General features: G+C 43.2%; 1 protein-coding gene across 3 annotated transcripts in view; it reads right to left on the reverse strand.

Annotated features, from left to right (window-relative positions):
* The window catches only part of APPL2 (adaptor protein, phosphotyrosine interacting with PH domain and leucine zipper 2), a 96,646-nt gene that overhangs the window by 63,748 nt on the left and 18,784 nt on the right, over nucleotides 1-14,114 (reverse strand). For all 3 annotated transcript variants that reach the window (XM_088453616.1, XM_088453597.1, XM_088453606.1), the window contains exons 2-4: nucleotides 6,684-6,782; nucleotides 1,866-1,925; nucleotides 579-650 (exon numbers count right to left, since the gene is read on the reverse strand). In XM_088453616.1, the coding sequence (XP_088309742.1) occupies nucleotides 579-650; nucleotides 1,866-1,925; nucleotides 6,684-6,707 (156 nt within the window). In that variant the 5' untranslated portion in view covers nucleotides 6,708-6,782. The remainder of the gene's footprint in view (nucleotides 1-578; nucleotides 651-1,865; nucleotides 1,926-6,683; nucleotides 6,783-14,114) is intronic.

Below are 14,114 nucleotides of genomic sequence, written 5' to 3' on the forward strand. Positions count from 1 at the left end.
CATGACTGAGATAGTGAAACCTTTGCTTTTTGATGGTTTAATGTACACAAAATTTGTTTAAAGGCACAAAATTATTACAAATATTGTATAAAATGACCTTCAGACTGTGTGTATAAGGTGTATATGAAACATAAATGAAGTTCCTGTATGTACACAAACTTTGTTTGCGCCACAAAATTATTAAAAATATTGTATAACATTACTTGCAGGTTGTGTGTATATAAAACAAATGCATTCTGTGTTTAGATTTGGGTCCCATCCCCAAGATATCTCATTATGGTATACAAATATTAAAAAAAAAACGGAATATTCCGATATCCAAAATATCCCTGATCCCAAGCATTTTGTATATGGGAGACTCAACCTGTATAGCCAAAAGCATAGTATGTTGACCAATTTCAGATCTACAGCATGCAGCAAAATGCTTAAAAAAAGAACACACATTTTAACGTTAACAGCTTTTCTGGCAAGGTCAAAATAGTACAACTCCCCTCTCCATATATCATGTAATGGTTTTCAATTCTGAAACTAAAAATAGATTAAATTAAAAAAAATTAAAAAAAAAAAATTGTACCAACCTCATCTACTACTTTCGCAAAGTATTGTAAAGTTGATATGACTTCTTCATCTCCTTTACACAGGGCAAAGTTCTAAAATTGAAAGTGAAGATAATTAAATTTATAATGAACACTTGAAATAAGGAATGGGTACTTTTATTGGTTTCATAGTACAAGTCTCAGATAATAATAATAACGGGACTTTGATACGCGTTATACTGTATGTGTACCACATAAAAAGATATGTGGAGTTGCATATATACATGCAAGTTAGTATAGTGTGTTAAATGTTTGTGCATGAAGACACTCTTACTGGCATATTCAACTGGACAGGGGTTGTGTTGCACGATCACTTCTCCCGGATAAAGCACCAGGATCTTTTCAACCCTCCGGAGGTGCAAGCAAAAATAAGTGTTAACAGCAACACAACCAACAGCTAACTGAATCTGCCACTTAAAATGTTAAGTGTAACTGGATGATATTACTTATTAGAGATGCCAGGCATTCTCAACTTGATGATGACTGGAATTTTAAAGGTATATTTCAAAAAAATATTAGAAAATAAGCTAGTGAATAAGCATGCCTCCACCACCAAAATAAAAAAAAAAAAAGAAGAAAATGAAATAATTCATAGTCTAATTAAAAAAACTCTGCAAAGGACCTTTGTCCCAGACATCACATCTCTGCAGAAATGGTCACCACTAATATAACCACAGATACATGAACATTACTATATGCAGCCTATGCTTGCTTCCCTACCCTCCCTCCCATGTTCTGCAGTGCTAAGCGGATGGCGTTGTAAGTTTCAAACATATGCATACGCGTTATGATGTATATGTCAAGTACAGTAAAGCATAAAAAATTATTTGGTTGATAGTTTAAATAGAAATGGTCACATAAGTTCATTGATAGTGTCTTTTGCACTATGTAGTCTTCATTCTAGCACCCTGCACCGGTCAGAACCTGTGCAGTTCCTCTTTCATGCCTGGGGTGTCGCTCTCTGCTCTAGTGCTTCTAGCATACAAACTGCTGTAGCTCAGCATTTTAATGCATCAGCTGAGTGTGATAGAAGCACCAAAGCAGAGAGCGACATCACGAGCAGGAATAGGGGAACTGCAAGGGTTTTAACAGGTGCAGGGTGCTAGAATGAACACTACTATGTGTACTTGATATCTGCATATTTATTTTCCTCCTAGGTTCAACATTACTTTTATACAAGAGAGAAACACACAGATTAGGATTGGCATATTTAATCCAATCAATAATAATAATAATAATAATAATCAGCAGCACTTGTATGTAAGGTACCTGTTTTTCATACGCAAGGAGATGGCTGGACAGTTGCTGGGTCGCCAAGCACATTTCATTCTTTACACAAAATATTAAAAAAATATTTATGTTAATAAATGTATCAACATTTATATGAGTGCATAACATTTGGAGTAAACATGTGCATTATATAATGTAGTGAAGCAGCTTAAAAGTCTTGTATAAAGGATAATTAAAATTAATAGCTCAGTGTATCGGGAAAGCTGTGTAAACACTTTCTGACTGAAGGGCTAAAACTAGTTACATAATACAAGACTGCCTGCAGCCTTCAACAGTTTGAATTTTTCGTAAAATACAATGGAGTTCAATGGGAAGGCTCATTATGTACATCACACTGTACCTATTGAGGGGTCCCATTAAACACTAATGTATGTAATGGCACACTATTCTGCAGAGAAGCTTTGAGAAAATGCTTTTAATGCTACTATAAAGGTGAGAATAAAGTGCAGGGTTCTGTTTATTCCTTTAACGAACATTTTTTTTCCAATGCCAGTGTGCACCTTGCCATACAGTCAAATCACATAGATGTAACTATGGCAAAAACAAAACAAAAAAAACACCTTACTGTTTCAGCCAAGGTTATTCACAGTTTGCAAATCTGCAAAATGAAGTAAAAAATAAAAACTATAATTTATGACGGTAGTTTGCTGCAACTTGTAGATCACAAAGGGGCCCATTTATTAAGGATCGCATTTTGCAATGCGATCAGGGCATGCAGTACCGCCCATGATCGCATTGCAAAATGCGATCATACCGGCCGAATGTATCACCCGGCACATGCACGGAGACGGGCTCCGAAAAGAGCCCGTTCCTGCGATGTGGCCGGAGCGCATTCTGGGCTGCTGCGCATGCGCAGTCCCGCGGACTGCACATGAGCAGCGCCCATTGCCGGCGGAGGGATCTGGGAGATCCTTCCGCCGGCTGAAAATGCGCTAAGTGCCCATAGGACACAGCGGCTAACGCTATCTGCAGATGGCGTTAGCTACTGGGGTCAATATCAGGAGTGCGAAGCATTCCCGATATTGATACATTTGGCAGCATCGCATCCCCACCATATGGTGGCGGCTGCCGGCGACAATGGAGGGATCGCAGCAGGTATCGGAGATACCTGCTGCGGTCCCTCCTTCATACATTCGGGGGATACTAAGTATTTGAGGTAAACCCCCGAAAACAGGTGTTTTTGGGGAATTTACCTGAAATGATCTTTGATAAATGGGCCCCTTAGCCACTTGTAAACCTTTCACCCTTGTACCAGTGCTACTTTGCTGCTCGACTCACTTCTCTCTCTTCTGCCCTGACCAAGCTGTTTCCTTATACACTGTCACCCTTACTTCTGCTCTAGATTCTGTTGCTCCAGAGGTCGCTACTCAGCTTCGAAGATCCACACCTCAACCATGGAATTCCAAATATCCGAAAATTTGGTTAGGAACAGTCGAGCAACAGTTGTGGAAATCGTGCTCCAATGCAGAATTCCTCCATTTCAAATTTATGCTCTCGACCTACAGTGCTGCCCAGGGCCGGACTAGGGCTGTAGATCACAGGGGATGTGCGCACGTAGGTGCGCGCTCGCGAAATGGGCATGGTTACGTTTCACAGGGCGTGACGCAAGTCACGGGGGCCTGACCTCGCGGCTCACCCCCATCTCTTAGTATAGTATCCCGGCCAAGCATAGTGCCAGGAGGAAGTGCTGCTCGGCAAGGATTACCAGCCCATCATGTGAACTGGGTGCTACACTGCCGCCACATCTTCCCTCTCCCTAAGCACATACCATGAACTCCGCTGGGGGGTGGAGACACCTCCGAAGTCTAAAAGGTGACTTCCGCCTTGTGCAGTGGCAGCCACACTTCTTGAGCTGGCCCTGAGGTCATCAGCCCAGTCAGGTCATCAGCCCAGTCAGGCCCTGGTGCTGCCCTTTCCCTCTCTAAACAGTCTTATTTCAAGACCCTTATCTCCTCCCAGTCCTCCAACCCCCATTGTGTCTTTATCACTTTCAACTCCCTCCTCTGCCACCCCTTCTCACTCTCTGCCCATGACTACGCCACCCACTTCACATCTAAAATTTAATACATATGTTAGGACATCACATCCCACCAGGTCCTCATTATCCCCCTAACCCTTGTTCCCCAGCCTTCTTCTCCCCATCCAGTTTACCAACTCCTACTTCATTCTGGAGATGAAGTCATGGTCTTAATCCGGTCCCCTCCACTTCCACCTACCCCCTTGACCCTATCCCCTCTGTCTCCTCCACTCTCTCTCTCCCATTGCCTGTTCCCATATTGCCCATCTCTTCAATCTCTCCTTCTCATTAGGCAAGGTCTAATCAGCATTCAAGCATGCCCTTGTCTCCCCCATTCTTAAACCCACTCTTGACCCTGCCACTCTCTCCGATTACCGCCCTCTCTCCTTCACGTCCAAACACCTTGAGCATATTGTCTACAACCACCTTACCGCCTTCCTTTCCTCCCACTCCCTGCTTGACACATTGAAGTCTGGATTTCATCCTCTCAATTCCACAGAAACTGTCCTCACTAAAGTCAGCAATGACATTCTTGCTGCCAAATCCAAGGACCATTAGTCTCTCCTTGACCTCTCTGCTGCTTTTGACACTGTGGACCACCCTCTCCTCCTGCAAATCCTTCACTCCAACAGTCTGTGTGATACTGCCCTCTCCTGGCTGTCCTCCTACCTCTCTGACAATTTTTTCTCTGTCTCCTCGTATGACTCCACTTCCCCTACCAGTAGGTGTCCCCCAACGTTATGTTCTTGGACCTCTCCTATGCTTCTGTTATATATCCACTTTAGGTGAGCTTATCAGCTCTATTGGCCTCCAATATCACCTCTATGCTGATGACACTCAGAAATAACGCTCTTTCCCCTCTCTCCTGAATCGTTTCTCCAACTGTCTTTCTACTGTTTCCTCCTGGATGTCCCAGCACTTTCTTAAATTTAACATGTTCAAGACTGAGCTAATAATCTTCCCACCATCCTGATTAACCTGACCTACCACAATTTCAATATCTATTGACCACACCATTATCTCCTCTAGTCTGCAAGTGCCCTGTCTTGGGTCTTGGAGTTATTCTTGGCTCTTTCCTCTGCTTCAATCAGCACATTCAGTACCTTTCGCAGTCCTGCCATTTCAATCTCACAAATATCTCCAGGATCAGACCCTCTCTCAACCTGGAGGCAACTAAGACCCTCATTCACTCACTGGTCATCTCCAGACTGGACTACTTTAACCTACTCTTATCTGGCCTCCCTGTATCCCACCTCTCTCCACTCCAATATGTCCTCAATGCTGCTGCCTGGCTTATTTTCCTCTACAAATGTACATCTGCCTCCCCTCTCCCTTCAGAACCCAATTCAAACATCTCACACTCACTTACAAAGCCCTGAGCCAATCCTCTTCTATTTACATCTCTGACCTTATCTCCCTTCACACTCCTGCCCATCGACTTTGCTCCACAAATGAATGCTGCCTCTCCTCCGAACTGAATACTTCTTCCCTCTCAAGTCTCCAAGGTTTTATCCATGCTGCTCCCCATCAGACTCTCCACCTCTCAATAACCACTTCTTAGTGGGGAGGTTTGAGAGTCAGCCTGGGTGGGATGGAAGTCTGGCATGGGGGAACTGGCCTGTGGGTATATATGTTACTGCAGCTGCTTATGCTCAGCATCTCTGCTCTCACCATGGGAAAAAAATCTGCTGCAGTACAAAGCCTCAGCCCTACTACTAGGGAACACCTCAGCCTGATAAAAAATTGACAGTTTAGGTGAGCGGAGGAGCTTCAGATGGTGCACAATTCAGGTGGGGGCTGTGTAATGATGAACTGAGGGCTTTCTCCCCCAGCAGAAGGGGGGGGGGGTGTCTGGGAGTCAAGCAGCCAGTGAGAGCTATGAGGGGAGGGTGGGGCTAGAGCCGCCCTACTGGTCTTGCTTTGCCTTGGGCGAACATTAAGGGGGCCTATCCATTACCCGACTTTGTGAACAATCCGACCAAAACCAGGAGGTTTTGGTCGCATTGTTCACAAAGTCGGTAATGGATAGCCGGCAAGGACCAGCGATGCGAGTGCACACTGGATCCTTGCCGTCTCCAACTATCAACTGACCATGCCCGTCAACTTGACGATGCTAGTCAGGGTCGGCATGTTCAGAAATAGAAGGTCGGGCTTCTTCACTGAATGAACACCGTTCAGTGTGGGCACCGCACCTCGGCGACCTGAATGTCTGAACGCTAGACGTTCAGACTTTCAGGTCACTTAATGGATAGGCACCTTAAGCCTGTTATATAATAGATATTCTCCAACAAAGACCTAAATATACAAAATCAAAATACAAGACACAATTGCCCAATCGTAAGACATTCCAAAAAGTTTTGGTCACAAATGACTGAAGAAGGAAGAGGATGAGCATAGGGGAAAGAAAAGTAAAAGAAAGTATGTGAAAAGTAAAGGAATAAATAAAAAGCAATGGAAGAAGGGCATCATTGTGGTTTCCCTTAGTTTGACATGAGATTTCAGCACCAAAATTAAAAGCCTTGTGTTTTTTGTTTCAGAGCACCTATTACATGGAGATGGTAATTCTTTTTGTATATCGTTGTTCAACCCATGCTAGTAAGTCATACAGCCACATGTACCCCATGTACTATTCTGAGACAACTCATGACAGCTTTGTGATGGTGTATTTTACAGCATACAATAAAACTAGCATAACAGATAACATGCCACAGATCCACATAAGCTTTTCACTCATAAATAAAACATAACCACTCATCTGCAGCACAGGCTTGAAAGCTTACCTGTGCCCCATAGACCCGCTGCATTGACTGGAGCAACTGATTGGTAAACTCAGTCAGAGTAGCAGCATCTTCCTCAAATACACTCAGCAGGGAACGAGTCTACAAAAAGAAAATGGAAAAATATAAAAATGTAAATATAATATCTTATATTATCTTACAAAGAAGGATTTCTAAACATAGCGTGATCATAAATGGGTACCAATCATCACTGTAAAGTGTGTAATAGGCTTCATATACATAGCCATGTCTGATCCCTCCACTAAATTGTTCGGATGAAGCGATAATAATGCATCAGGAACAATTCCTTTATATCCATGCTGTCATGTAATTGCAGCATGCTCCAATGTTTTTGGACTACCTGTATAGCATACAGATTTAGCACATTTACTTACCTGTGCAGCGGAGGAACACCACTGCAACATACAATGCGGGCCCTGTTCTCTTTGGTGAATAAAGGGCTATATTCCTCTGTTTTTGTCGGCAATATGGCTTGTTTTCACCTCATGAATAAGAGGGAAGAGTATAACACTATGAGCCTGATGCAGAGGTGCGCGCTATTGTACCTTTTTGCTAATGCCGCAGCCGATGGGATTCGTACTGATACCCCTACCAGCTCTAGCGCTAATCCACCACTGTGTGCAAGAAGATCCACCAGACCTATTGTAGGTGCAATTTCTCCATCTGTATATGGCTGCAGGGGTCAGTGCAACTGTACCCTAACATGCAGTAGCTGACTGCATCCGGCTAGCCACCCAGAAACACCCACCGAAATTGCCTCTGTGTCCAAGTTAGTTCTGTGGGTTTCGGTGATAACCATTAGGACACATGGGCAGTGTGACTCAGATACATGCGGATACTAAAAACATTGTCTGCTTGAATGCGGTATCTATACTGCCTGCACCTCTGAATCAGGCCCCATGCCTCTGCAATATCCAGTATTGACCATTAGCCATTTCAGATGTGCGTTTACTAGCCATTTGGAGCACCCTGTAGGCTTCCTAATACATTTACTGCATATAAACGACATGAAAAGTATAAACAGTTACCCGGAAAACACCAATAGGTATACTGGCAGAACCGTTTACATCCGCTAAAGCCGGATGTAAAATCATATTTAAAATGTCAATGAGTATGAGAAATTACTGTGGCAGATTCCACACTTTTCTAAACGTTAATGCTTATGGCATGATGAAGTCCCTGAGATCATTCATTGTGTCATTATATAACAGCATAACACAGTACAGACAGGCATGTTCGGGAAGCTACCGCAGTAACCTGCATTGTTAGCAGTCAGCTGGAATGGAAATTATATGCCTAGTGATAACTATTTAAAGTAAATACTCACTAAAGGTGGCGAGGAAGGGAAAACATTCACTCAGGCAGAGAAAACTTAAAAAAGGTGCAAAGTCACATCGGCAGCCACAAGCAATGTTTACTGAATAAATTGTCTGCGTAATGGGTGTAGCTTTTCTATTGGGGTTTCTCTTAGTTTGCAATAAAACAATTTTTAGATTACATAGACAAAGGAAAACAGATCATAAAAGTGATTAAGAAGTCCTGCCAGAACTATATTACTCTGAATGATTAATGTCTCATCACATGTTTCAAAATCACTGGAAGATTAGTCATCAAAACAAGAAAAACACTTTCTAAATTTAACATTAACCTCAAGGATTAGGTGCCCTATAAACAGAATGTGATAAATACATACAACTCAAAATGCTCTAAACCCTTTATGAACAAACGTGCATGTCTTCTCTCTCCTTAAATAGTCATCTACACACAATTGCACCTCAAACAGATATCTCAACTTGGCAACATAATGAAACATACGGTTATTTAGAAGGCAGGTGATGTCAGTGGGGAGATTTATCAAAGCTTGGAAGAGAGAAAAAGGAGAGAGATAAAAGTACCAACCAATAAGCTCCTAACTGTCATTTTTCAAACACAAGGGCATATGCATTAAAGCTTGGAGAGAGATAAAGTACCAGCCAATCAGCTTCTTTTCTGCCATTTTACAGGCTGTTTTGAAAAATGTCAGGAGCTGATTGGTTGGAACTTTATCTTTCTCCAAGCTTTGATACATATCCCCCACAGCCTTTAATATGACAGAAGCTAATTGGTTAATACTTTATCTCTGTCCAAGCTTTGATAGATATCCCCCAGTATTTCCTAAGTAGTTAAGCATTCTGATTGGGATCAGCCTGCTTCCAATTGGGGAGCTACTGGTGGTGTCACATCGTACCATCACTGGGATTTCTTTGGAACGCTACACTCTTCATTAGAAATATAACTCTAAAATGACGTAGCCCCCATTGCCATTTGTGTTTATGTCAGAAAATATGAGTTTAATGCAGGTGCACTAATAGAAGTTGATTTGAAGGGAGGTTGAAAAGCTCTCTCATGTGCCCGATAGGTAAGGCAGTCTCCGTTATCCCCGTTATCTGGTGAGGGGAAGAGCGAGGACGGTTTATGGTGCTTAAGTGAAAGGAGTGGATCCAGTCAGAAGTCGCTAATGTGTGAAAGATAGAACCTGAGGTAAATGAGAGGACACTACAGGACTGCAATGAGCAGTGAGGGGGACGACTGTGACAGCCATCCAGGAATGCTGCATATTAGGAGAAAACCTGTTGTCATACATTAATGGATGAGGAGGTGAAGTGACTGGAACCCAGCAAGAGGGTTAATTACTTAAGGACAGCTGCTGGATAGTAGGAACTTCAGAAAAATCACACGCTACATAGAACAAGTGTTACTAGTAGGGTTGCCACCTCATCCCTTTAATTTGGGACGCATATGAATTAAGGGGCCCATACACCTAATGATGGATTGCTCGATCCAGAGATCGGATACGCTGTTCCGCCAGTCGGAAATGCGGATCACGATCATATTTTGACAGTGATTGGATTTCACCAATCCTGCATCTCTGGATCGCAGGAACACTGCAATCTGACGCTGCTGTATGGGGACCATTACACAGATCCTGTGGCTGGCTGACTTCAAGTCTCCACTTCACCTGGTTTTAATCAGCCACAGAACCTGTGTAATTCAGGTGTCTCTTAAAGGGATGATCTGGCAACCATAGTTACTAGGGACTGAGAAAATAAACTTACCACCCACTGGTGTCAGATAAACCACAGTGCAAGGGACATACAGTCAGGTGCATAAATATTGGGTCATTGAGAGAATTTACATATTTTGGCCTCTATTGACCACCACAATGGCTTTGAAACTAAACAAACAAGATGTGCTTTAACTGCAGACTTTCAGGTTTAATTTGAGGGTAAGTACATCCAAATCAGGTGAACGGTGTAGGAATTACAACGGTTTCTATATGTGCCTCCCACTTTTTAAGGGGCCAAAAGTAATGGGACAAACTAAACAATCCTAAATCTAACTTTCACTTTTTAATACTTTGTTGCAAATCCTTTGCAGGCAATTACAGCCTGAAGTCTGGAACGCATAGACATCACCAGACGCTGGGCTTCATCCCTGGTGATGCTCCGCCAGGCCTCTACTGCAAATGTCTTCAGTTCCTGCTTGTTCTTGGGGCATTTTCCCTTCAGTTTTGTCTTCATCAAGTGAAATGCATGCTCAATCGGATTCAGGTCAGGGGATTGACTTGGCCATTGCATAACATTCCACTTTTTAGCCTTAAAAAACTCTTTGGTTGCTTTTGCAGTATGCTTCGGGTCATTGTCCACCTGCACTGTGAAGCGCCGTCCAATGAGTTCTGAAGCATTTGACTGAATATGAGCATATAATATTGCCCAAAACACTTCAGAATTCATTTCAACCAATTGGCTTCTGATATTTTATAGACTGTGCTAGATAAATGATAGCTAGAAGCTTAATGGTTGCTATAGGCAACTTCTCCACTTTATCTCTCTTCCCCTACTAGAAGAAAATCACAAGGAACATTACCTTTATTTAAGACAGCTTTGATTTTGCAATCCATATTTTAACTAAAGAAAAAAAAAGCATTGATTTATTAGAGTTAGAAGGTATTTAGGTAGTAGTATTCATATGGTTTATTATTGGAAACTTCTATTAATTTCTTCCTAAATAAAATCACCCTCGCCCATGTGGGTGATTTATCTTTCTAACTTGTGCCTTATCTTATATGGGCAAGAGGAGGGAACCAGTTTAATCACCCATATACCACAGACCGCAGGAGAATCTCCAAGCCAACCCCCGATGAACCTCATTCCTCAAGAAGACTGAAGACAGCTTGGGTGGAGGTACCACCACAGGGCAAAATCATTGCCATTGGTCAGCCTGACCCTATTAACCATGACAAATAATCAAGAAGCAGGTGTTACAATTATTTAAGCTGGCCATACACGCTACAATTATCGGGGCAATCTGCACGGTATCTGCGGATCGCCCCGATAATTGTAGCGTGTGGGGGGGCGACCGAGGATTAAATATTGCGCGGTCAGGCATGCCGGATTGTCCAGCATGCCCATCCGATGCGATATTTACCGGTAAACTGTCGGCCACATTGGGCAGTGTATGCCCAGCCGTGGCCGACACAGACATTTCCTGTGTATCCCACCCATGGAAGGAACAGGGAAATGTCTCCTCCCCCGGGGGCGGAACGCAGATGTCGGGCTAATACACGGTGAGAAATCTCACAGTGTATGCCGCGGACATCTGCGGCTGGCAGGCTGCCAGGTAAAATGTCTGTCAGTCTGACAGACATTTTATCTGCCCGTGTATGCCCAGCTTAACTGTTAGGATCTGAGTTTGTTGTGGACCCGGGGTAGTAACAGGACACCTGAACAGACAAACTTTAAAGTGGGTTTTTTAATGGGTGAACTTGAAGACATGTACACTGTTAATATAAAGTCCTGAATATAGATGGGGAGGTGATGACTTGAAACTGAAGCGAAGCAAGACTGGGTAATGTCCAGGTAGTGACAGAAATAATAAAAAGTCTTTGTAATATAAATGGTTACTGTGAGACTGCAGACAGGATATCAGGTTACAAATGGATACTGGTGTGATGAAGCCCAAAGAGGTTATGGAGTAGTTTAATTGTAGGAGCAGTTGGCTAACTGATAAGTAGTACTGAGATAGCTCAGTGTGGAAACTGGATAGCTGCAGAGAGCTAAGCAACTGGAGGCAATGTAGGGACAGGGTTAACTGCACACTCAGGTCTTTAGGCAGGGAGAGGGTTAATAGAAGGTGAAGGGTGGTTCCAGCAGGAGACTGGGAGCAGGCAGAGCAATCAGGCTGCTTGGAAGCTGGGATCCAGCAGGAGCACAGGCGAGCAGGGAACAGACAGGTCTCAGAAGCACAGGAACTCTCTCACAGCATGCGCTGTGAAACACATTGCACTGGCAACTATGGGGAGCTCTGAACTCCCTTAAGTACTCAGTGCAGGATCGTGAATGGTCAGAGAGAGCATGTGAGACGCCAAGATTGGAGGAACTAAGTCACATGACCAGAAGCAAGATGGCGAACGTAATGGAACCACCACCAGGCTTACCCCAGCCAGAACGATGCCTGCGGACAGGGCCGGATTAAGGCTTGTGGGGGACCTGGGGCAACTAAGTTGAGGGGCCCCTCACCAAGCCACATGGAGCCTACCCCACCTCCCCCTACACACGAATCCTACCCCTAACCCTCCTGACTACTTACCTTCTGGCTCTGTGTTGTGAATGCAGCAACACAGTCAGCGCTGCTGCATAGAGCGCAGAGTGGCTACTGAGGCCAGACATCAGTGATCAGCGTCATGGACATGATATGTCATGTGATGCTGATGAGGGGCCTCGGGACCCGCTCTGCGCTCTATGCAGCAGCGCTGACTGTGCTGTTGCATTCAGAACATAGATCAGCAGCAACTCAGCCCCCATCCGGGAACAGGGTCCACATACACATACTGTGTATACACACGTATGTATGTATGTATGTATGTATGTATGTATATATATACACATATATATATATATACACACACACAAAAACACACAAACAATAAAGCAGTACATGTACATTTTATGCAGCTGCTGTTCCCTTCATTAGGCTCCGCCCCCTCATGCCGTAATCCCACGATTCGCGGGTCATATGGGGCGGGGCTTGCCGTATTGGCTCCGCCCCACTTCGGCCAGGATCGCTGCAGGGGAAGTTGCTCCGTCAGCGTACGCTAGTTGTGGGCGCCCCTATTGCCCCCCCCTTAATCCGGCCCTGCCTGCGGAACACCTCGCACAGCCAACGTCTGCCGCCAGACACCAGCCTCTCCGCCAGAAGAACCACACCACAGCGCCCTCACAGGTAATACCCGTCGTCCCCTATGCTGGGAAACCCTGATCGTGACATTTAGCAGGTAAACTGTTAACAGTGGGAGCTCTGAATAGGGTGAACAAGTCAGATAGTCAGCATTTATTCACAAAGACACAGAGCAGGCACTACGATAGTGAACAATTAGGACCACAATGATAGTGAAAAATTAGGCTAAATCTATTGGTCAACATGGAGGTTTTTTTTTTTTTTTAATTATTGATTAGCTTTGTTAAGTGGTTAAAGAGACAGTTTTATCAAAATGTTGGCCACTTCAGAAAAATTCAAATACAAATGTGTTTGTAGATCACTGGAAGCTTCCCAAATGTGCTTACTCACAGTAAAATATGCATTCCAAAAACTTTAATGCAAAGTGAACACAACGTTGGTAAAAAAAAATCAGTGGGTAGGAGGATACAAGACTTAACAGAACATGCCAATGAGCTAATTTGGTTTAGTAATTACTACAGGATAGTAATACCTCATCTAATTAATTATTATTCTTTTAACAAGTGAAGAATGCTTTAACATGTGATTAATTTTATAACCAATTGTGCATTAAAACAAATCGTTTTAAATCTAGTGGCTATATCACAGCATCGTGCAAGCTATTAGATTTGGGCTTGTATATACTTTAATTGGACAAGTACAAATTCATACCTCCAACCTTTCCCACAACAAGCAAGTCCATGTAGGGCAACTATGCATACACATAACGGAGAGCTCAAATAACTGAGAGCATGTACAAGTCCCACACATCAGAAATACAACTACTGGTGTACCCAGTGCTCACCCTTACATCAAGCAGAACATTTATTACACCCTAAACCCATCTACCTTCATTATTTTATATGGACAGGGATTTGAGATTTTAGGCTGATGATCGCCAAGACCTCTCTTCATTAAATGTCCCCTTTATTAATATATGATACATAAAATATACAATAAGGGAAGACATTGAGAAATAAGTTATTTATGGATTTAATACTTAATTCAAATATGTGGGTTGCTTAAAAACGGTTATTTATGGAAGATTGTTAGAAATATAGGTCACAATAAAATGACTTTGTATACAACATTTTCCCAAGCACATAGTAGGCTTAAGATGGCCACACATCTAAAGATTATCTGTCCAACCAGCCAACT

The sequence above is a fragment of the Taudactylus pleione genome, unplaced genomic scaffold (assembly GCF_031769625.1).
Source record: "Taudactylus pleione unplaced genomic scaffold, aTauple2 ptg000040l, whole genome shotgun sequence".
Classification (NCBI taxonomy): Eukaryota; Metazoa; Chordata; class Amphibia; order Anura; family Myobatrachidae; genus Taudactylus; species Taudactylus pleione.